Below are 23,133 nucleotides of genomic sequence, written 5' to 3'. Positions count from 1 at the left end.
GCCAAACACAAGAGATGGTGGCTGACTCCCTTGCTAGAGCAAGGTCTGAATAAACTGCCTCTGTTCTCACTTGGGTGGTCTTTATTTCTACACTTGGATTTTCTGTATCTTTCCAAGTGTATGAGTTTTGCCTTCTATCATTCTGAAGGGTCCTCAACAAACATCTGTTGGCTAATGGGTTTATCCTGTCTAGTCCAGAAGAAACAGGAGCAGCAGGTAAAAGTTTTAAATATAGAATTTCCTCATTACTATAGGAGTCTGGCCATGAAAAAGACTATACCCCTTGTTTATACCTAGTGACATAGTTACATAGTCCCAAGCTCAGGATTTGGGTGGTGGCCTTGGTGGTGGCGCTGAAGTTGTTCATGGCAAGCATTCAACATTGGTGATGCTTTCTGGGAACCACAAGGTGGCGAAAACGGACCAGAGGCTTCGAGCCCATCTGGCCTTGATCAGCCTCTCCTGGAGGCATTTCTTCCTCTCCCCAGTGGGTGTTCCTGAGCCCTGCCATGCACTAGGCATGGTCACTGGTGGTAGGGCTGAAGTGCGAACAAGATAGAAATGTTCTTGCCTTCCTGGAGCTTACGCTCCAGAGTGGGTAGGTGGACAGCAGAGAAGAAATGAAATCAATGTATATAATTTCACAAAGGAACAGTTCTAGTAAGAAAATGGAGCAGGGAATGTGATAGACAGTGAGTAGGGTGGAGATGGGGAGGTCACTTCAGCTGGGGCAGGGATCAGAGGAGGTCTCCGAGAGCCAAGACCTGGAGGTCAAGTAGGCAGCCCTATGCATAGCTGGGGAACACATTCCAAGGAGAGGCATGGAGCGGGGAAGGAGTCAGAGTGTTTGAGGAGCAGAAAGGTGGCCACTGCAGTTGGTGTAAGGGGACATGAATAGGGGCTGGATAGGTGTTCAAGGCCTGGTTCAAACAGGGCTTCCAGCGCGATCACTGTTGTTTGTGTGATAAAGCTAGGATGCAAATGTTGCCAGAGTTGGCCATAACTCACCTGGGGTGTGGAGCCGCACCATACGGGAGGCCGGCTCAGTCCCACTGTGACAGAAACTGCCCTGTAGCATCTGATGACTGATGAGTAGGTCTCCACGCTGTTTATCCCACGGAGACCCCCATCTACGTTCAAAGAATGGCTGTGCCCATCCCCCTGGCACCTGCTTGAACCCTAGGTGGGTGCTGCTTGGGCTTGTTTTTGTCAGGGCTTTCATTGTAGTGGGTGGGGTGGAGCACAGGGGGTTGAAAACTCTGTGGGTAGCTGAGTGAGCCCCACTAGACAGGGCAGAGGACGCAGGAAGAGGAAGTCTAAAGGGCAGGAGAGCAGAGAGTGCAGTGTGTGGGCTTCTCCAGCTACTTGCTCTGTGATGCTGGCCCAGTGGGTGAGGTTCTTTTTTCTCCTGAAAACAGCCGCACAGGTCGCTCTGGTAACAGATCTCAACAACTGGGTGCCTGGGTGGCTCAGTCAAGAGCCGACTCTGGATTTCGGCTCAGGTCATGATCTCAGTGTCCTGCTTGGGATTCTCTCTCCGTCTCTCTGCCCCTCACCCGCTTGTGCTCCTCCCCATGTGCTCACTCTAAATAAATAAATAAAACTTAAACAACAACAATAACAACAAAACCAAACTAGATCTGAACAATGATCCTTATTTGCCCCCTCAATGAAAATGAAATGCTATTATATTCCAGCTAGATAGCATTGGATGCCCTCAGTTCTATGCCTGAAGTCTACTCACTGCCCTTTTTCTAAAGGAAATTGGCAAAAAAAAAAAAAAAAAAAGAAATTAACAAGTGTTAAAGAAGTGTGAACAACACTAAGAACAGACACTTGAACAGCACTTATTATGTGGCAAGCACTGTCCAGACATTAACTCATTTAGTTCTACAAAGTTGTTACTGTCATTACCCCATTTTACTGATAAGAAAACTAAGGCACATGGGGCACCTGCATGGCTCAGGTGGTTGAGTGTCCAACTTTGACTCAGGTCATGGTCTCATGATTCATGGGTTTGAGCCCCGCGTTGAGCTTGCTGCTGACAGCTCAGGGCCTGGAGTCCATTTCGGATTCTGTGTCTCCCTCTCTCTCTGCCCATCCCCCGCTCATGCTCTGTCTCTGTCTCTCTCAAAAATAAACATTAAAAATCTTTTTAAAAAAATTAAAAAGAAAGAAAACTGAGTTACAGAGAATTTAAATAGTTTTTCCAAAGTCACACAAGCTTTGGATTCAAATCCAAGCTCAAGTTAGCTCTGAACTGTGACTATTCTAATGAAGAATTGAGGGAGAACTGATAGATAAATTTCTCATGTGATTTTGTGCTAATTAATGTCCTGCCCCGTGAACAGCACCAACTAAAATCATGGTCCCCATCTCACATTTAGGGAAACCCTGCTTTACACTGTATGAACACTAGATGCCGCTCTCTTCATCTTTCAGGACTCCACTGACTCCCTGTTTGAGAACCCCATGCATGGTAGACTGAGAATTCACCTTTTTTTCCATTTTACTTGAATTTGAAATAATTCATCATGTTTTGGGACATGGATTTTGTATAATTAATATTTGAAGACCCGCCATTAACACATAGATATTATAGATTTTGACTGTAGGGCATACTGATCATATAATAAGGTATGTACTTCACATAGAGAGTAGTCAGCTCTTTATGTTGGGGTGATCCTGCCCCTCTTTCCCACAGCTATTCATTTGTGAGGTATAGAGAGTTCCAGCTGTGGCTGACGCATGAGCGGCCCCTGTACACCTGGAAAGTCACATATTTGATATGAAATTTATGAAGCGAAGACCTGTATTCACATCTGAAGTCATCGAAAGAATCCCCCAGAATCTCAAGACTGTATTGATAGTTCCTCATTATCTTTTCATTAAAATTGCTTTCCTATTAGAGCCAATATAAGAAAAGTAAAATAGGACCATTTTCTCAATTGTTTAATTCCAGCCTTAAAACTGTATGTTTTTTGACTGATTGTCGTTTCAAAAATATCATCTTTAAACTCTTGTGTGGATTAGGTAGATGATTATAGGCCAAGGTTGCACCTAACAATACGGATCACAACAGTTTCTGTGGTAGAGTGAATTCTGAGTTCAGGACAGTCTAGTCACCACTGTGGGAAAATACTTGATTGGTATGAACTAAAACCTAAAAGTGAGCCTAAAACCACAGTTCTGGTTATTCTAGAAGTTAACTTTCCTGCCATAATGTTCTTGTTCTGACAGCACTTCCTGAAACACTTTGGATCTAGGTTTTAGGGAATCCTAACAGAAAGACAAATTTTAGAAAGGGGAATTTTAAATATATTTTTTAATGTTTTATTTATTTTTGAGACAGAGCATGAGCAGGGAGGGGCAGAGGGAGAGGGAGACACAGAACTGGAAGCAGGCTCCAGGCCCTGAGCTGTCAGTGCAGAGCCCAACGCAGGGCTCGAACCCACGACTGTGAGATCATGACCTGAGCTGAAGTCAGACGCTTAACCAACTGAGCCACCCAGGCGCCCCGAAAGGGGAATTTTGAATTACATTCCTTAGTCTTCAGGCTTTCTTAAGATAGATAGTCTTCATTTACCCCTGAAAATTTAATGATATGGCCAAGAAGGCTATACAATTTTGCATAAAAGCATAGAGATTCCTATCATTTCTAAAGGCAGAGGATGGCTTAGTTGGTTAAGCATGTGTTTCTTGCTATTGGCTCAGTCATGATCTCAGGGTTGTGCTCCATGCTGGATGTGGAGCCTGCTTGGGATTTTTTCTATCTCTCTCTCTCTCTCCCTCCCTCCCTTTAGCCCTCTCTGCCCCCACTTGCACTGTCTCTGTAAAACAAACAAACAAACAAATAAAGGCAGAGGATTAGAGATGTTTTACTAATCATCTTTTTACTCCCAACATTCTCTGTGAAGAAAGAAAGAGCATATTCTGCATTCCCTGACTATGACTTGTAAGCACTGGGACTCAGTTAAAGCACTATGGTTTTTACCAGTAAGTCCTGTGTCTGGTTAACATGTGTAACCAGTAGCCCACTGTCTGGATTTTGGCCAAGTCCATGGATATCCTTCTGGTCCAAGTGCTTCTTTGGGTCTCTGGCATTGTTTCTCCTCATGCTACAAAACACACAGTGAATGACTGATCAATGTCCCTGCACTAGACATTTGACTCCACATTGTCAGGATCTCCAGAGACCTTTTCATTTCTGTACGGTAAGCGGAAGGGATGCTTGTAGAGTCCTGATAAAAGATGGACTTCAGGTTCATAAGACATTTTATTCTATCATTCTGGTCATGAGGAAACTGAAGCCACTGGGCATAAGATGATGCCATGACCATGTATCCAGTCTCGCTTCAAGACAAGTATTCCCCCCACCAACTGCCTTGAACAAAACTCTGTTGCTATAGTTTTCATTTGAAAAATCAAAGATGCTTACCAGTGGTTTTCCAGAAATGTATTATCTTGACCATGGGAGGCATGACTAGTATGTGTAGCCATTATAAAAACACCCAATCCTTATTTTCCTAGGGAGAAAAGGAATACCAGTAAAGAGAAAGATAAATGCAGCACAGAGACAACAGCCTTGGTGTATCTATAGTCAACTCAATTCTTCTGTCATTCATTCATTTACTAAGCGCTTAGTGAACACCTCCTAGGTATCGGGCTTTGTGCTAGGTGCTGAGGATATGATGGTGAACAAGGTCACAGAGGCTTCTCAGCTTTTGGCATTTTGGACAGGCTCATTCTTGGTTGTGAGGCTGTGGGATGCTGTTAAGCCTCGACCTACTGGATGCCAACAACATTCCTGTCCCCCAAGTTGTGACAACTAAGATGTCTCTATGGAGCGTCTGGCTGGCTCAGTCAGAAGAGCATGCAACTCTTAATCTCAGGGTCATGAGTTTGAGCCACATGTTGGGTGTACAGATTACTTAAATAAAACTTAAAAAGACCCTATGGGTGGCTGGGTGGCTCAGTTGGTTTAGCATCCAACTTTGGTTCAGGTCATGATCTCATGGTTCATGAGTTTGAGCCCTGCATCGGGATCTCTGCTCTCTCTGCCCATACCCTGCTCATGCTCTCTCTCAAAAAGTAAATACGCTTAAAAAAAAAAGTCTCTAGACATGCCTAACATCTCATGGATGTTGTCCCCAGTTGAGAACCACTGAGCTAGACATTTGTCTTTGCCTCACAGAGCTTACATTCTAGAGGGGGAGACAGATGTCAGCTCTGTGCTGACAACTTGGAGCCTGGAGCCTACTTCAGATTCTGGGTCTCCCTCTCTTTGCCCCTCCCCCACTCACACGGTTTCTCTCTCTCTCTCTCTCTCTCTCAAAAATAAACATCAGAAAAAATTTTAATATAGAGTATACAGAAATGTGGCAAGTGCTAGGAAGGATGTGAACAAGATGATATGATAGAGTCTAATCAGAGAAGAAGTCTATTTTTGGATAGCTAAAGTGGTCAGCGCAGGTGTCTTGAACTTTGACCTTCTGAAGGACAGAAAAGAGGTGGCCACGTGAAGAACATGATGAAGGCTGAACTGGGTGGAGAGGGCAATGAGGGACCATAAGGACTTTAAGAAGGGGAAAATACTGAGATGAGATTGAGTTCTTTCCTTTGCGAACTGCATTGACTCAGAGAGGTGACCCTGCAGCAACTCCTCCCCGCGGAGTCAGCATGGACCGGAACAAGATGGGCTCATCAGATCCTCCCTGAGAATTCGGAGAAGAGCTATGGGGCCATCATGTACATTTAGAAGCAGGAAAATCATGTCTTCAGATAAAGAGGAGTAAGGGGCTGTTGCCTGCCTTAGTTTCCCCAGGGCCATTCTCTCCTGCCTTCTTCTACCCTCCCTGCCTGATCCTTCCAGCCTTGCTCTCCTCTGCCTGAGCATTTTAAGTCCGAGTTCCTTGAGGCTAAATTGTGCACTCTCTTCCCTTCTCTCTCTATCCGCTTTTCCTAGGTGGTCTTACCCTTACCCGTGGCTTCAACTACCACCTGCATACATCGACTCCCAAGTTGTATGTCAAAAATCCAGACCTCCCACTCTGACTGCAGACCCGTGTTTTCATCAACACTGGATATTTCTTCCTGAAGTACCCCAGACTCAACGTGTCCAAGACTGAATCAACTTATTCCCTACCGACCTGTAGGTCATTGTTCTCCAGCTGAGAGAACAGAGCCTCTCTCCATCTATTCACGTGGGTCAGAAGCCTAGGAATTACTCCCGATGCCTCATTCCCCACATCCAATCCATCACCTAATCTTGTTAACTTTCCCCTCTCAAATCACTCCACCTATCTGTCTCCAGTGACATTCTGTGTCCAGGTCACTGTCATCTCTGCCACAGACAACTGCAGTAGACTCTCACTGGCCTCTACATCCTCTCAGAACGGCCCCCCTTCCCCATCCTGTCTGTTCTCACTGTAGTCAGAGTGATCTTTTAAAAACACAAACCCAAGCTGACAGCTGGCTCAGAGCCTGGAGCCTGCTTCAGATTCTGTGTCTCCCTCTCTCTCTCCGACCCTCCTCTGTTCATGCTCTCACTTGCGCTCTCTCTCTCTCAAAAAGAAATAAAAACAAACTTAATGTCATAATGCCTCTTCTCCCTAAGGCTTACCTTCATTTCTAGGATGAAGACTAAGGTCTTCGTGATAGCATTTGAGGTCTTGCGTGATCTGGCTGCTGCCCACCTGTACCTCTCCAGCTTTCTCACTTCACCCCTGCTCCCCCCTGCCTCTGTGTTCCACAACCCCTCCCTTCAGTTCCTGGAATGGTATATAGTTCCTTTAACCACAGGGCCTTTTCACGTGCTGTCTTTGCTCTGGAGCATTTTCCCTACTACACATACCTCTACCAACTCATTCTTGGTATTTCAACATAAGTGTCACTTCCTCTGGGAAGTGTTCACCCTGCCACTGTTTTTTGGTTCCTTTGTGTTATGTAAACTTTCATAGAACTGTGCTTTCTTTTAGAATACTTATTTTTAGTTTAGAATGAAACATTCTTTAGTGTGATTTTTAAAAATTTGGTGCCTTTCTCCCATTAGACGGTAAGTTATGTGAGAGCAGGGACTGACTGGCAATAACTATTTGGGGGAGGGGAGGTGAAGGGAGAGGAGGTGGTCAAGAAACTGCCTTGGTTCTTGAACTTCTAAATGTTGATCACAGGCATCTGTGAGAACTGCCTTCACTTTCTGCTCTTGGATTCCATAAAAAACCCTGTTCCTTATAATTCCCAACCTTTCTGCTGAAGCTAACTCATTTAGGTTTTCTGTTACTTGCAACCAAAAAAATATTGGCTGAGACACAGCAAGTGAGAAACTCCAAATGGAGTTGCAGTTTGAAAAATAAAAGCGTGTATTCTTATGAAATCATTAAATAAAATAGCCTAATAATGGCTCAGCAACTTGCTTTTCTCTCTGGGGTTTTTAATCTTTTATTGAGAGGATGCTTTGTCATCTGGGAAGTGCCACGATAACGTGGCAATGTTGTTAATGCTAAAAAATGTTTAAAAAACAAATGGCTTTCCTTCAGTACGCCTGGCTGAGAGACCAGAGTCAGAGACTGTTTTAATAGAAATGTTTCGAGAACACTGGATGCCCCACAGTGCTCCAGCTCCCTCTTTTCAGTGTGTGATTCACAATTTCATGAACCCAGAGGCCTGAGGATGGGATTTTGGGGTGACTGGCGTGTGGGCTGAATGGAGGAGGGTGTGGTCGGCATAAAACTAACGAAACAGTATGGTGTTCTAGAAAGCACCGGAACTTGGGTTTCTTCAATCTGCTCAACAGAGTGGGGTTACTGGTAACTGCCTGGCCTGCTTCAACTCAATTGTCAGGAGGTCAAAGGAAATTGAGAATGTCAAAGAGCTTTGTAAATACAGAGTACTATAGAAATGTTGAATAGCATTAGAATAACATGCTCCTTCTTCAAGCACTTCAGCAAAAATGTGTTTAGGGTATTTGCAGGGATCGCAGAAAGAGCTGGTACTGGGGAGGCAGAGAGGAACTGGACACAGCTCTTAGCCTCAGGTCTTGACTCAAAGGAAACCTAAATAGAGACAGCTCCTTTGATTAGCCCATCTCAAAGAGTACCCCCTCCACCCTGCCTTGTTTTCTCCAGAACCCGGTTTATCATCTGAATGGCTCCATATTTACTCATTAGCGTTTGGCCCCACCCATCAACTCAATAAAAGTAAGATCCAAGAGGGCAGGGACTTAGTTAATGTTCATTTCTAGAACCCTTTCGCTTAATCAGTGCCTAGAACATAGTAGCTGCTCAAAAAAACATTTGAATAAATACACTCACAGCAGGGTCAGAGTTCAGACACAGGTGGGTCACATTACCTTGGGGAACTGGGCTCAGGTGGGGAAGAGAATATGTAAACTGGCCCTTAGGAGCCGGCATCACGGGCAAAAGGAGAGAGCTCTGGTTAGTGGATAAAAGAAAAGCTCCAGCTCACTCCCCGTTTGCTCATAGCTGGATCCTCCTAAATGTCCAGGAAGAAACCACCCCCAGGGTATTTTGAATGGTCAAATAACCAAAGTCTTGCCCCTATTCAATGCATTTTATATTCTACTGCCAGAATGACTTTTTCCAGCGTACAGGGTCGTTCACTTGTTTAGAACCTGCCATGGCACCTGTGGATAATCAAGCTGAACCTTCTTTGAAAGGTTTGCCTTCCTCCTAGACCTGTTCTTACCTCTCCACCTCGTCTCGTATCCTTTTATGGCCCCTAGCAACCCCGACTTACATACACCTGACTGCTTTATACCCTTCTGACCCAGGTGGACCTACTAGAAACGCCCTTTGCCCTTTTTACTTGACAAGAAAACCCAGCAAGTCTTTTCTGAACCCCATTTGCTGCCTTCCAGCCCCCAGAAGGAAATCATTTCCTCCTACTGCCGCCTACCTGGGGCTGCCTCATACCAAATTGTCACGGTCTTTCTCCCGAGCAGCCTGGCTCCTTCCTTGTCCACTGTTGCATCTCCAGCACCTGGCACAGTGCCTGGCTTGCAGGGTGCTGAGGCCCAACGGCCCAGGGTCCCTAAACCTTTCTCACTCGGTTCCGAACTTAGCGTCTGAGTGTGCCTCGCCCTCTCTTACCACCCTGCCAACCCTGTGACACTCACCCTCGCCTGCATTTCTCCATTTATTTCTCCATCTTTGGGAGAGAAGGAGAGGTCTCTGCTTTTCCTGGCTCCCACTTGCTCTAAGCTCCTCCAAGCAAGTCCACAGTGAAGCTCGCCCTGCCTGGAAGTGTTAGCTGGTCTCCAAGGTAACAGACTGCACCACTTTAGCCTGAGGCAGGGACGGGGGTGGGAATAAAAACCCGCCCTCACCCCAGGGAGGACATTACCTCTTTGTCGTCGATAACAACCTCTCCCAGGTACTCTGCTTTTCTCCACCTTTACAAAAGCCTGGAAGCAGAGTCTGGACTTTTTTTTTTTTTTTCTATTTCTAGAACTTCTGGGTCAGCAGAAAACTATGGTTTAGACCAGTAGAGCCCAGGTTACATGCTGCCTTTGAGTGGTAGGAACTGAAGACAGATAGCAGAGAGCCTGCCAGGCACCAGCCCAGGCGTGAAAGGTGGGAACTGTCTCCTCCTCAGATCCCCTGGGGTCCCCCCAACACAGATCCTGAGGGAGGCCTGGTGTTCCCTCACCCCCACCCAAACCTGACTAATACAGCTGTGGGCTCACCGACCTCTTAGAGTGAGAAGATACCATCTACTGCAGTGGTTCCCAAACCCAGGTGCCCACGAGTTGTTTGCTAAGAAAACATACATACATTCGCATTTGGGAGACTGACACAGACACAGAATTGTGGTAGAGTGTGGAACAGGAATCTCTAACAATGATCCCAGGTGACTGTGATGTAACCAGCCCTTGGCCCATAGTTGGGACCTCTTCAACTCCTTTTATGGATGTCAAGAGAGATGAAGTGATGTACTCAATGTGAACTAGCTTGTAAGAGGTTGGGAGATCTCTATCTACTTAGCTCATCTAGGTAATTTCTCAAATCACTGTCTTCACTTTCTGAACCTTTACTTTTATCATTTAGAGTATGTGCTACTTGTAATGATCATACAGCACAGAACCTCTTCCAATGGTTTTTTTTTTGTTTGTTTTTTGTTATGTTTTGGTTTTGAACCTCTTCCAATGTTGACACTATCAGTGGCTCCTTTAGGCCAGATGGGAAACAATAAAACCCCTCAAAATAGACATGGTTTACTTACCCCTAGTGACTGTGGGCAGAGTTGTCACGGGTTGAGAGTAGTGTGGCATTTGGGAGGGAAACACTCAACATGGCAGGAGAGGAGGGAGATCAGAGACAGGTGAGGAAGTCAGAAAAGGCCGAGAGCAACTAACCAATAGCTACTCTGTGAACAAGCGGTGAGGGTCCTTCTGCTCATCCTACTGGAAATCCTGTAAGATCTCCAAAGGGCCGGCTAGCTTTGAGAGGTCATTTTGGAAGACATGAAGACCCAAGATGTAGTTTAATACCCTCGCCATTCCCATTACTCCAGGATACAGAGATTTTCAACATTTTACAAGAAGGAAAACCTGATCCTGGACAGTTGTTACTGCTTTTTTCTACTTGAGCTTACATGAAACACATATTCTGGATGTATTTGTGCCAGATGGATAAAGCAGCGTGCGATTTTCAGGCTGTAGGACCAGAGAAAAGCTGTGTGTGGCTGTGGGAGCATCATTCTCAGCTCTCCTTAGACTGCATGTAGCTCATTTTGTCCCCATGTAAGGGATTAGAGCACAACAGGAATTTGTCTTTGTTATCTTATGTCCTTGGAACCCAATCAGGGTCAACTCACTTCTGGTCTTTATGTAGGAATGGTAGCCTGGTACCATTACCCAAAATACATTGATTGTGGGATTTCCTAATTCTCCCATTAATTCTATTTTTTGCTTCATGTATTTTGAAGCTCCATTATTATGGAATACACACTTAGGCCGTTAGGTCTCTCTTCTTAAATGACCATTTGCTGTGGTCTGACTGTGTGTTCTCCCTAAAATTCCTGTGTTAGAAACTTCCCCCCTAAAGTGATGATATTAGGATCTGGGGCCTATGGGTGGGGGTTAGGTCGTAAGGGCAGAGCCCTCATGAATGGGTTTAGTGCCCTCATGAAGGAGGGCAGACAGCTCCCTGGCCCCTACTGCCCTGCGAAAACACAAGAAGTCTGCAACCCAGAAAAGCACCCTTACCCGACCACGCTGGCACCCTGATCTTGGACTTCCCGCCTCCAGAACTATGGGAAATAAAATTTTTTAAAGCGATGATGCAGTGAACATTGTTTTACCTCTTTGTGCATTGTGAGATTTCATTTCTGTAAGATAAAGACACAAAAGTAAAATGTATGAATCCAGGGGTTTTATTTTAAAAGTACTCTAAGAAACAAAGGTTTTCCTTAAGTCCACAGCAAGCTTAAAATTACCTCATTGATTTTCTCCAAATCTGGAAAAATGAATTTCAAAGCTTTTTTAACTTCTTAATAAATGTGCCATTATTAGTCTTAATTCTTTTGTTGGAATGAGCATATAGTAGAGATTTTGATGATTTTGTCTTTAGCATTTAAAATTTGGCATTTGGTTTCTGGGCACCTGGGTGGCTCAGTTGGTTAAGTGTCCAACTCTTCATTTGACTCAGGTCATGACCTCATGGTTCATGAGTTAAAGCCCCACAACGGGCTCTGCACGTGCAGAGCTTGCTTGGGATTCCCTCTCCCCCTCTCTCTGCCCCTACTTCACTCTTTCTCTTTCTCAAAATAAACTTTTTAAAAAGTCTCTTTAAAAAAATCTCCTTTGGTTTTTTTTAACTGAGATATGACACATAACATTAGTTTCATGTGTACACCATAATTTGATGTATGTATAGGTTGTAAAACTGATACCCCAATAAATCTAGTTAACATCTAATTAGATATGTATCTTATAAGCCACACCTAGTCTGTGGTATTTTGTGACTAAGGCAGTATTATTGTGCAACATATTTTTTAGATATTAGGTTGTATTTTGCTTTTTTCTTTCCCCCATTTTAAGGCAGTAGCAGGTGCTTTTTGTTGAGCTGACAAGAAGTAGCCTAAAGTCTACATTTTTTTCTGTCTTTCATAAAATCCTAAACTAACTGAAAGATTAAAGTGATGTGTCAGAGCACTGTAGGTGAGGGATGTGTTTAATGTCAAGAGGAAAGTGTGAGTGTATCAGGATTCTTTCAATTAAAAGAGACAAACCCAACTCAACCTGGCTTAAGGAAAAGAGGGAATTTATTTGCTCAAACAGAAAAATCCAGGAATTTTCTGGCTTTGGCCATAGCTTGATCCAAAAGATCATATGATCTTAATAGAAATCCGTCTCCATTTCTCAGCTCCTTTCTTCTGTGACGGCTTTATTCTTAGGCAGGTTCTTCATGAGTGGTCTGCAAAACTTGGACTCCTGCGGCACGAAGCTCCTCTCACCACAACTTAGCACCTCTTTCTCTGGAGCTCCTGGGCTCCAAAGGCCCAGGATTGGCTTTTGGATCACATGACTCATTTGTTTCTGAAACAATTACTGGGGCTGATGGGCCACATCTGGCTCCTGCTTCCAGTCTTGGAGCCAGAGGGTGCAATCAGCCCCTTGAGAAAAGGCAGGTTTGTTTTGTTTTGCTCTGAATCAAAGAAGGGGCCATGGGTCCTAGGCAAACACGCTTCTGAGGGAAGCCAAAGGAGAGAAAAGAGAGACAGAGGTCAAGAGATCAGGTACCTGAAAATCAGAGGGAGTTAGGGACCAACTGTTTGGTAGCTTTCAGATGCCAAGGCCTAAGAGCAAAAGGATCCTCAGTCCAGGGAGAAAGTCTTCCCAGCTCACCAAACTTCCAAGTGTGGGATGGACACGGCACCACTGCACCATTCAGCCTGGAATAGTTGATGTCTCAGTAGTAAAAAGTGTAGACAGATGATAAATGACTAGAAGTGGCTTCTTTTTTTTATATTTTTAAAGTTTTTTAATAAAAAAAATTTTTTTATGTCTCTTATTTATTTTTGAGAGACAGAGGGAGACAGTGTGAGCAGGGAAGGGTCAGAGAGAGAGAAAGACACAGAATCTGAAGCAAGCTCCAGGCTCTGAGCTAGCTGTCAGCACTGAGCCTGACATGGGGCTCGAACCCATGAACCGTGAGATCATGACCTGAGCCGAAGCTGGATGCTTAACCGACTGAGCCACCCAGGTGCCCCTAAAGTTTTTAAATTTTTAAATATAATTATTGTCAAATTGGCTAACATACAGTGTGTACTGCGTGCTCTTGGTTTTGGGGGTAGATTCCCGTGGTTCATCACTTACATTCAACACCCAGTGCTCATCCCAACAAGTTAGAGGGGGTGCCTTAATGTTTGAGCCATGGACCCATGCACAACCCTAGGATAAACCAATAATTAGTAGATTTCCTGTCAACAAGGTAGAAGGGATCTAGTTATTGGCTTTTTTTTTTAAAGTGCTACAGAGGGGACAGATAGAGCCTGTTTGGGAAAATTTTCCTGGGTGTGCAATTCCCAAAAGGGAAACAGTAAAATCAAGGGGTAACATCATCTAGTTCACCAATCAGTGAAGTTACCACGTAGCAAGATTGCAGAAAGCCTGACAATGAGAGGGGAATGATGGAAGATTAAATACAACTTAATAATAACTTACATACACCCCCCCTCAACAAAATATATTACATTTATTGGTTGTTTCTAAGCAGGACTACCTTTTATGGTTGGTTGCATGGCTCATCCAGAAGAAGCAAAGCATAGATTCAGCTGTTCATGTCTGAGCCAAGAAATCATGCAACTGGGACAAACTATTTTTATTTCCTTTACACGAGCCAAGACAGCAGAGGTAGTCCTCAATTTGAAGTCAGAGAACCTAGGTTTGAAACCCAGATTCAACTAGTAACTAGTTGGGTAAATTGTTCACCCCTCTGATACATGGTTTTCTGGTCTATAAAATACCACCTCCACTTTAACTTAGAAGGGGGATTAATTAAGAGGACATATGGAAAAACACAGCATGAGGGCACCTCAGTGGCTCCTTGGTGGCTCAGTTGTTTAAGTGTGACATTGGCTCAGGTCATAATCTTGCAGGTTGTGGGTTCAAGGCCTGTGTTGGGCTCCCTACTGACAATGTGGAACCTGCTTGGGAGTCTCTCTCTTTTCCTCTCTCTACTCGTACCCCACTTGTGCTTTCTCTCTCAAAAATAAATAAACTTAAAAAAATAGCATGAGTTTAATGTTAGTTTCTTTCTCCAAATTCTTATTGGATGTCATTATCTCTTAAACACAATATTTAAAAATATATGAACAGCCTTAATACGGTAGTTGATATGCTTCAGTTAGTCAGAATGTCAGTTATGATATTTGGGAAGTTTCTGTTACCTAAGACCTAAGTTCACAACAGCATTATTTGTAATAGCAAAAAACTTGGAAACAACAATGAACATCAACAAGGGAGTAAGTAAATCAACACACACACATGTGCGCGCACACACACACATATAATACAGCCACTAAAAATGCATATGATCTATATTTACTGAACAAAGAGGTCCACCATAAATTTAAAAAGCAGTGGCGGGAATGTAAAATATGGTCTTGCTTTTGTTAAAACAACTGAACAGGACATACCCATCACATACATATACACATATGTATATACACACATTATATACCTATATTGTAAATATAGCAAAATATCTGCAAGAATACCTAATAAACTGTTAACAGTGGTAGTTTCCGGAAGATGGGTAGAGGAGGGATTTTACTTTCTTAGGCTTTTTTTTTTTTTTTTAATTCTACAGATGTGTTCCTGTAAAAAGAAAAAATCCTCTGCCCCAGTTTAGGGTTATGGTAACTTCCGTCTCCACAACAGCACTTAGGACAAGAAAAAGTTTCCGATGACCCTGAAAGTAGAAACAAGGTGAAGTGCTAGAGTGGCATGTGTGAATGGGAGTGACACTGCAATAGAGGTCACTTGGCTACTAATGACATTAGTAAAATATGAGGTAGTCAAACCTTTCTTAGATAAGTGGATTATTTTTTTCTCTAGAACAATCTATAATGCATCATGGAGGGGATATTCTTTGATTGGTTCTTCAACTGCATTTGCATTTTGCCACAGAACAAAGCAACGTAAAAGAATGAGGTTTTTTTTTTTTTTCTTAATTATTTAAGAGGGATGCCCACGTGGTTCAGTTGGTTAAGCATCTGACTCTTGGTTTCGACTCAGGTCATGATCTTAGGGTTCTTGAGTTTGAGCCCCACGTTGGAGTCCATGTTGACAGTGCAGACCCTGTTTGGGATTCTCTCTCTCTTCCCTTCTCTGTACCCTTCCCCCAGTCTCTCTCTCAAAATAAATAAGCTTAAATATTTTTATTTAAGAAAATACTTGCGGGGCGCCTGGGTGGCTCAGTCAGTTAAAGTGTCCAACTTCAGCTCAAGTCATGATCTCACGGTTCGTGGGTTCGAGCCTCACGTAGGGCTCTGTGCTGACAGCTCAGAGCCTGGAGCCTGTCTTCAGATTCTGTGTCTCCCTCTCTCTCTGACCCTCCCCTGCTCACGCTGTCTCTCAAAAAGAAGTAAAAAACATTAAAAAAAATACTTGAATTGTCTAAGGCAATTAAATATTTAAATAACATGAAAAGAGTGCCAGACCACAGCATTTATTTTAGTGACTTGCCTTGACAGATGAGAGAGATTGATTTAATGGTGACCAAAGGCAATGGCAGTATTTACTGAAGGGCCATAAAATGGCCAATTGGGGATAACTACATCTAAAATGAGATCAAATCCTTGAATCCATTCCACTTAAAGGAAATAATTAAAACCATCTTAGCAGATCCAAGTCTTTGTGAAACATACCAAATGGACGGCTTCAAGATAGCTGAGACCTAGAAGCTTGAAGAAGCCTCCGGAGCTCTCTTGGGAACAACAGGGTGCTTGTGTCATCCTGGTCCTTTCTCTATTAGTACCAGCCTGAGAGCACTGTGAACTCAGTAGTAAAAGGTCTTGAATCCACAAAGGGTCTTGAATAGTAATGGTCTTAGGTCTTGAATCCTGAAGGAACTGGCATATTTTACAGTCAAATATTTACCAATAAAATAACTACACTTATAAAAGGCTGATCTAGGAAACCCTCTGCTTTCACGAAGTATTTCACTGAAATAACCCTGGCAGACAGATGATTAGGTCTTTCAAATATAGTTTCATAATTTGCCATTATAACTTAGCCCCCAAATTAATTATAATAATTCAGTTCACATGTAAGCACTGTGCCAAGTCTCTAAGGAAAATGAGAAAGCCACCTTCCTTGCATTCAAGTTTGTAATCTAGTGATAGAGAAGTATTTATAAGTAAGAACAGCAGCAATTAACATTTGAATGCTTACTATGTGCCCGGTATTCTCCTTGCTTTCTCATCTAAACCAACAGTAACCCTGTAACATTAGCCCCATTCTTTAGATGAAAAAAACCAAGGCTCACAGAGACTAAGTAATTTATCAAGGGTCACACAGCTAGAATTTTGGAAGCGAGATTCAAATTCAGGCACTCGACTCACCCCAAAGAAGTTCTTTTACAGAGGTACAGATAAAGAGAGAAAGCACAAAAAAAGTGAGGTATGTTGCAATCATGGGAGGGATTAGGGAAAACTGTGAGGAGGAGGTCGTGCAGACACAACTAAGACAAGGAGCAGGTGTAGTGAAAGGATGGAGAAGAGCTGGCTTGTCCATGTAAGGCTTGAAAAGATACAGTGGTGACACTGTCTCCTCCCAGAGCCACAAAGCCATTGTGGAAAGAGCAGCCCAGCTGCCCGTCAGAGTCACCAATACTAACGCCAGGCTGCACAAGTGAAGAAAATGAATGGACAGGCAGCTTATGTGCACATTGTATTTGTGTTAATAAAACCATAAAACTACAAAAACAAGGGGCGCCTGGGTGGCTCAGTCAGTTAAGCGTCCAGCTTCGGCTCAGGTCATGATCTCACAGTTTGTGGGTTCGAGCCCCGCGTCGGGCTCTGTGCTGACAGCTAGCTCAGAGCCTGGAGCCTGCTTCAGATTCTGTGTCTCCCTCTCTCTCTGACCCTCCCCTGCTCATGCTGTCTCTCTCTGTCTCTCAAATAAATAAATAAATAAAAGACATAGAACAATGGTTTAAAAAAAAAACTACAAAAACAAAATAGATACAGTGGTGGGAAGAAAAGACTGAAGAGGCAGACTGAAGCCAGATCATGAAGCTATGTTAAAGAAGATGGGACCTCATTCTGCAGAGCAGGAATGCCAGGAACTTACAAAAACGATATGCTTTCGTGTTAAGATTATTTTAGGCAGATGTTATTTGGATGGATCGAAGTAGACGGAGATCAGCTGAAGGAAGTCTGGTTGAGATGGCTGCAGAAGAGGAACAGCTGTCCTGGGTCAACTGCCCAAGGACTCTTGTCAAAGGCGTTTTCTCCTGGGTCGAGTGCTCTGCCGGTTGTGTGACTCTGGGGAAGTCGGTGTGCTTTTCTGTAGCCTTGACCTTCATTTTCTTCACCTGGAAAAATGTTAACTGGACATGCTCTTTTGGATTTCATCCAGCTCTACAATCTCATGGGTCTCATGAGAAATCTCTTCTTGAAATTTAATCTCGGGCGGTCGTAAGTCTGTGAGTGGAAGTGAGGCTGACTTGCAGCACACTTGAATGTGCTTGAAAATGTCATCCCGTTGTTATCTCCTCCTGGGAAAAGAACCAAAACTCTAAAAAAAATAATACAGCATTATGCTTTCTATCTTTGATACCATTTATAAACACCTACTTTTATTTTGTTGCTGGGTAACTGTGACCCAGAAGAGCTGACTTTGCATAAGAGGAACCCAGTCCTTTCAGTCTTGGTATTTTTCCTAAAATCTTCTCATACAATGGTTACAACAGAGCTAGTGCCAGACTAAGTCAAAATAAGGTGTTTTTGGACTCATTTTATTGTGGTTTTTGTTGTTGATGTTGTTTTTAAGGAAGCTCTAAGCCCCACGTGGGGCTTGACCTCACAACCTTGAGAGCAAGAATTGTTCGCTTTACTGACTGAGCCAGGCAGGTGCCCTCATGTTACTGTTTTTAAAGCCAGTCTGTTTTTTCCCCCTAAATTATTACCAAAAAGAAGGAAAAGTGTTTTCTTCCACTCTCTTATAAGTTCAGTGGAAGTCTACCATTACAATTTCCAACTGACCTATCCACTAATGTTTATGGAACTCTTCTAATACCTCTCATCTGTTGTACCTCGGGATAGATTTGGATGGTGTGAAGATACGGTGATCAGCTCATCCCTTTTGCCGGGAACTTTCCCAGTTACAGCACTGAAAGTCTCATGTCCCAGGGAGCCCCTCAGTCTCAGGCAAATGGGGATGACTGGCCACCCAAGGAAGAAAAGATGCCTTCACAATCCAGAACTCAAGGATGTCCAAATCCTATCTTGTCTTTATCTTCATACTTCCCATGAGGCTCCTGTAAAGGCCATATAAAAGGAGAAGCAGTAGCAAAGAGTAAATACAGTGCTTTATTTGATTATTAGCTATTACTTGGCTGGGATAATCCCAAGACCCCTGGAGAGAGGTGCAATAAAGCTGTGATGGAGCACATGGATGAGTCTGGAGACTAAGGGTCTCTGTACTCTCCCTCAACCCCAACTTAAAAACCTTATAAGCTAAGATCCTTTGGCCTGCTATGAAGTAGAAACAGAAGCAAAGATGAATGGCTTAGGTCTATGTGTGAGAAAAAAAGAAACACAAGATGACGGCTTTGAGGGCCTTGGCTCAGTGGACCCCTCCCAGTCCATAAAAACAGGATGCAGAAGAGAGCCACATATGTGTGGTCTGTTACTGCTGAGCGACTCTTCTTACTGGTAATTATGGCCCCATCTACAGTCTAGAATAGTAACGGCATCTCTTCCCAAGGAGGGAGCTGGGAGAGGGAGTGGAAGAAGAGAGGGAGACCTCCCCCCTGCACGATGCTAATAAAACCAAACTAAGAGGCATGGCAGTGTCACTGTGTGAATAGGCAAAACCTCTATAAGAAATCAACTTCTGAAGTAAAATCTTAAAATCAAAGCTTATTTCAAAGCAATAGAAGCCTTTTTAGTTTCTTTAGTAGACAATTTATTTTGATAAACTTGCTCAATAACAAAAATACAAGTGAAGAAAATTATGTTCATTTTATACAGTTTGTATTAACAATTTGTTTTGAAACTATTAATTGAAAAATGTTATAACCAATTAGAAAACAATTCTTAATAAAATTTGGGGTAATATACAGACCTTGATCACAAACTCTAAAATCTCTTGAGGTGATACAACTAGTAAGTCCTGTGTAGGGAATTCAACCTACCCAGGCCATGTTTTTCCTTCATATATTTTTATCCTTCAAAAATTAGTTCTGAAAGACAGCTTACTGTTTTGAATTGTGAATGTAAATTTAAGTTTTAAAAGAAGATCAAAGCAGGTTGATAAAACAGTTACTACAATCAGAGTAACTTGTGGCTAGTAGTCTTTTAATAAAGACAAAATAAATGCAACATGTTCTTCCCATGAAGCCCACGATGCGAAATAATAGCTAAGAGTCTATCTAAAGTTAGCTTCCAATACTTTTTCAGGGCCTTTCCTCTAAATCAATAGATTGTATGTCACCAGGACTGTTTATTATTTTACTTAAGAGATTAAACAGTAAATTCACAGAACATCAAGCCAGTATATCAAAGCTTTAGGCAAAAGGGTAAAAACCGATGAAGTGTTTTGGTCAATTAGAACATTAAAAAAAAAAAAAAGAGGAGCCATTCTTCAAAAACAAAACAAATGGAAGAGAAAATAGGATAAGAAGTAGAAGAGTCAGAAAAATTACATACACACATTAACAACATAGAACATGGATTACCTTTGGAAAGAATCATACTGAAATGTTTGCTTTTAATGAATCGAAGATTTTTCATGTTTACAGATGTTTAAGCATGTTCAATAGGAGCTTCCAAAAATTTCAAACTAATTAAGTCTTGTGCAAATAAAACCTATAAATAGTCTTCAGCAGATTTTACAGTGATGTTCTTAGGTCTGAGAAGAATGCGCACACTCTAAAAACAATGTAACAGACAAAAGTTTGACAAATGATTGCACCATAAAACAGTGTTTTATATACAGCTTACAAGATATGATTTCCTGCTATAAATTAATATTGTACTATGTAGTACTTATTATAGTGACCTTTTTAAAAAGCAACTGCTGACAGTTGTCTATCTTTTCACTTACAGGATTTATAGAATTAAATGAATGAATCCATTTCATTGTTTGGTCTGGAAGAGTACGAAGATTTGACTTCACATACTACTTGATGGGACAGTCTCAATCCTGGGTTAGAGTGCTCGACTGGTTAGAGGGAGGGTTCCCCTAGCAGCCCTTGTGCACTGGACCTCCAAGACAATGATGAAATTAACGACAGTTTAATGGTTTGGTAATAGATACAAATAAAACCTTACATTTTGTAACCTTATATGTAATACCACTGTAAGTGAAAGAAGTAAACAGTGGGGAAATTCTTAGCAGCTGAGAAACTTTCTCTCCCCATGCTCATGATCCAGTTAAAAATATTTTGAGAAACTATTTACAATAAAATTCATCTTTTGGAAGAGAAAAGCTCTTGGTCATATCATAAATTAATTTGAATCATACTTTGCTAACACTTTATCTCAGTGGTATTAATGGTGACAACCAAAACTTTCCTTCCAAGTGGTCCATTTGACTGAGGACCAATCAAATCACAATGGGAACTGCAATCCCAAATGTCCATAGAACACATCCAGTGGTTTTCTCAGAATTAACTAGACATGATAATACTTGGGGGAAAACGGTCTTCTTCAGTCATTTCCCAAAGGTTTCTTTGACCCTGGGAAGGAAAGGTGTGACATTCCCCCGGAACACTCAAGGAAGGCACCACAGTGGTGGTTCACCTCTTCTGCTGACTCCTGAGTGAGCCGAGACACTGGGGTTTTCTTTCACGATAAAATACTGCTGAGTTAACAGTAAGATATATGAACGTCAAACACGCCAGTGTGAAACACGTCAGGCTCCTCCATTTTATTCTTTGAATATCTGAAGAGGCAGCCCCATCCCAGAAGTGATCATTTTATAATTTATAATTGAGTTTTCAAAAAACTGTGCATTCATTTCTCTTTGTGTGAAGCATGGACTACTTGGGGCTCTAACTCTACTGGATGGCGACATCTGGGTTGCCACTTCACTAAGAGAAGAAAAACTCAGCTCCGTTGCCAAGAAAGAACCTCCTGCCCCACATTTCAAACAGGAGGCCATCTATAGTGTTCACCTGGAATGACAGCTAAGCACTGATATGAAAGCATAGAAACGTGGAGAAGAGAAATACAGTATTTAAAAACTATTACGGAATCAAAGGTTAGCTGCAATGCTTCTAGGAGAAAACGTAAAGCTGTGGGTTTAGTACAGCCCTTTAAAGTAAATACAAAAATGTTAGCTTTTAGCAAACAAAGGCATATAGCACATAAAGAAAATGTTGTATTGCTCAGGTTTTTGGTAAAGGAGATGTGTTAATACTGCATACAGATGAAAAGAACACAAATTTTGTTTTTACAGCAGAGCAAAGTTAGTGTTGTAGATAGCCAAAATATTATAAACTGATATTAGTAGTGAACTTTGTGTGCTTAAGTGCAGAAAATGCATTATTCATGTAACAGACTGATCCAGTAGAAAAAGAGAGCCTTTGTACAACAGACAACAGTTGCCAATAATTTAAATAGTGTCAGATTCCCCAAATTATAATGTTTTACATGACCTTACCTTCTACAATCATATACAAATAAATTAACCCTATAAAGAATTTTAGCTTAACTTAAAGTTGGACTTAGAAAGGTATGGGATTATTTGTACCTATTACAAAAACCTGTTAAAATCAAGGGCTGCTACAAAGAATGAGGTAAACTGAAGACTCTCTCCACTACGCAGCCTTCAGATAAATGGCTTTTTTTTCTATTGAGTTCTAGGTTTGCACACCACAGTGTTTTGCTAGCAAAGCATTCAGAGTTCTCTTCCAGGAACTGTTTGCATGTGTGTGTATATAAATGTACACACACATACACACACACACACATATATACACACTGTATACTGCATCAGCAAAATATATATATTATATATATATTTATATAAATATAAGGAATATTTCCCCCACCCGCCCCCCCTAACATGTTTCTTAGTGTTTGACTTTTTGTTGTTTTGTTTTGTACACAGAGAATAGGGAATTTCAGGATTTTTACATACATTTTAGCAAACAAGTTTTGATCTATTGGCTTCATGGTGTAGTAATGCAACAGTAAATCATTCTGGTGGCAAAGGCTCATATCATTACAAGGAAGCTGAGAACACTAATTTCTTAGGAGGTGAGGCCAGCCCCACACGAACTTCTCTTGTAACCCTCTGGTCCACCATGATTCATAAATACTTAGACTTTTTTCCTCCTCCATGAATCATTAGACATTAAAAACGGAACAACAGAGTCACAAAGGGCCACATGCTTTTCAGTATAAAGCATTCTCCTTCACTAGGTTGCTATCACAGTGCAGACCTGACTGCCTGAATATGCTCAGGAGATTTAGTCAATATTGTCTGTATTTGGTTATGGAAAAGGCTCTCCTTATTTGTTTGCTTGTTTGTTTGTTTAGTTTTTAAATCCAAAGTGCATAGTGAGAACAAATCAAAGCATTTTTTTTTCCTTTTCAGCATCAGTTTCATCTAAGCGTCTTCCTATGAGAGGACTACTCAGAGGCCTTGCCTTTGTCCTCTCCCCTCCAAAAATAAAAAAATAAAATAAAATAAAAAATAATAAAAGAGTTGAGCAAATTAGACATTCATCAGCCTGGTAAACAAACTTTGCCAGCAAATAGAAGTCCTACTATTGTAAAGAAAATTGATAAGACAAAAAGTACGTATGATGACCCAACTACTGTGTTGTTGGGTAATTTATAAGGTTGACCTCCGACTTCATTGATGTAAAATCCTATTGGAAATATTAGGGCAGCCATACAGAAAAGGATCACTGTAAAACAAACCAAAAC

General features: G+C 42.0%; 2 protein-coding genes across 9 annotated transcripts in view; both read right to left on the bottom strand.

Annotated features, from left to right (window-relative positions):
• Positions 1-6,006, bottom strand: part of VWA3A (von Willebrand factor A domain containing 3A) — a 57,217-nt gene extending 51,211 nt beyond the window's left edge. Inside the window, exons 1-3 of the mRNA XM_029949953.1 lie at positions 5,982-6,006; positions 4,439-4,517; positions 3,995-4,118 (exon numbers count right to left, since the gene is read on the bottom strand). Of these exons, the coding sequence (XP_029805813.1) occupies positions 3,995-4,118; positions 4,439-4,517; positions 5,982-6,006 (228 nt within the window). The remainder of the gene's footprint in view (positions 1-3,994; positions 4,119-4,438; positions 4,518-5,981) is intronic.
• A 6,261-nt stretch (positions 6,007-12,267) lies between these two features.
• Positions 12,268-23,133, bottom strand: part of MOSMO (modulator of smoothened) — a 71,980-nt gene continuing 61,114 nt past the window's right edge. Inside the window, exons 1-4 of one of the 8 annotated variants that reach the window (XR_003911738.1) lie at positions 20,300-22,181; positions 19,932-20,124; positions 18,285-18,509; positions 17,176-17,747 (exon numbers count right to left, since the gene is read on the bottom strand). Coding sequence is in view for 4 of the 8 variants with exons in the window: in XM_029947194.1 (XP_029803054.1) it covers positions 22,930-23,114 (185 nt within the window). In the remaining 4 variants the exon portion in view is untranslated. Of the gene's footprint in view, positions 12,711-15,894; positions 16,099-17,175; positions 17,748-18,284; positions 18,510-19,927; positions 20,125-20,299; positions 22,182-22,263; positions 23,115-23,133 lie in introns of those variants that run through there. The other 7 variants (XR_003911735.1, XR_003911736.1, XR_003911737.1 and 4 more) reach the window with 7 other exon arrangements.

This window comes from Suricata suricatta, chromosome 8 (assembly GCF_006229205.1).
Source record: "Suricata suricatta isolate VVHF042 chromosome 8, meerkat_22Aug2017_6uvM2_HiC, whole genome shotgun sequence".
NCBI classification, from domain to species: Eukaryota; Metazoa; Chordata; class Mammalia; order Carnivora; family Herpestidae; genus Suricata; species Suricata suricatta.
The sequence above is the reverse complement of the archived record's forward strand: the minus strand, read 5'-3'. Positions and strand labels throughout refer to the sequence as shown.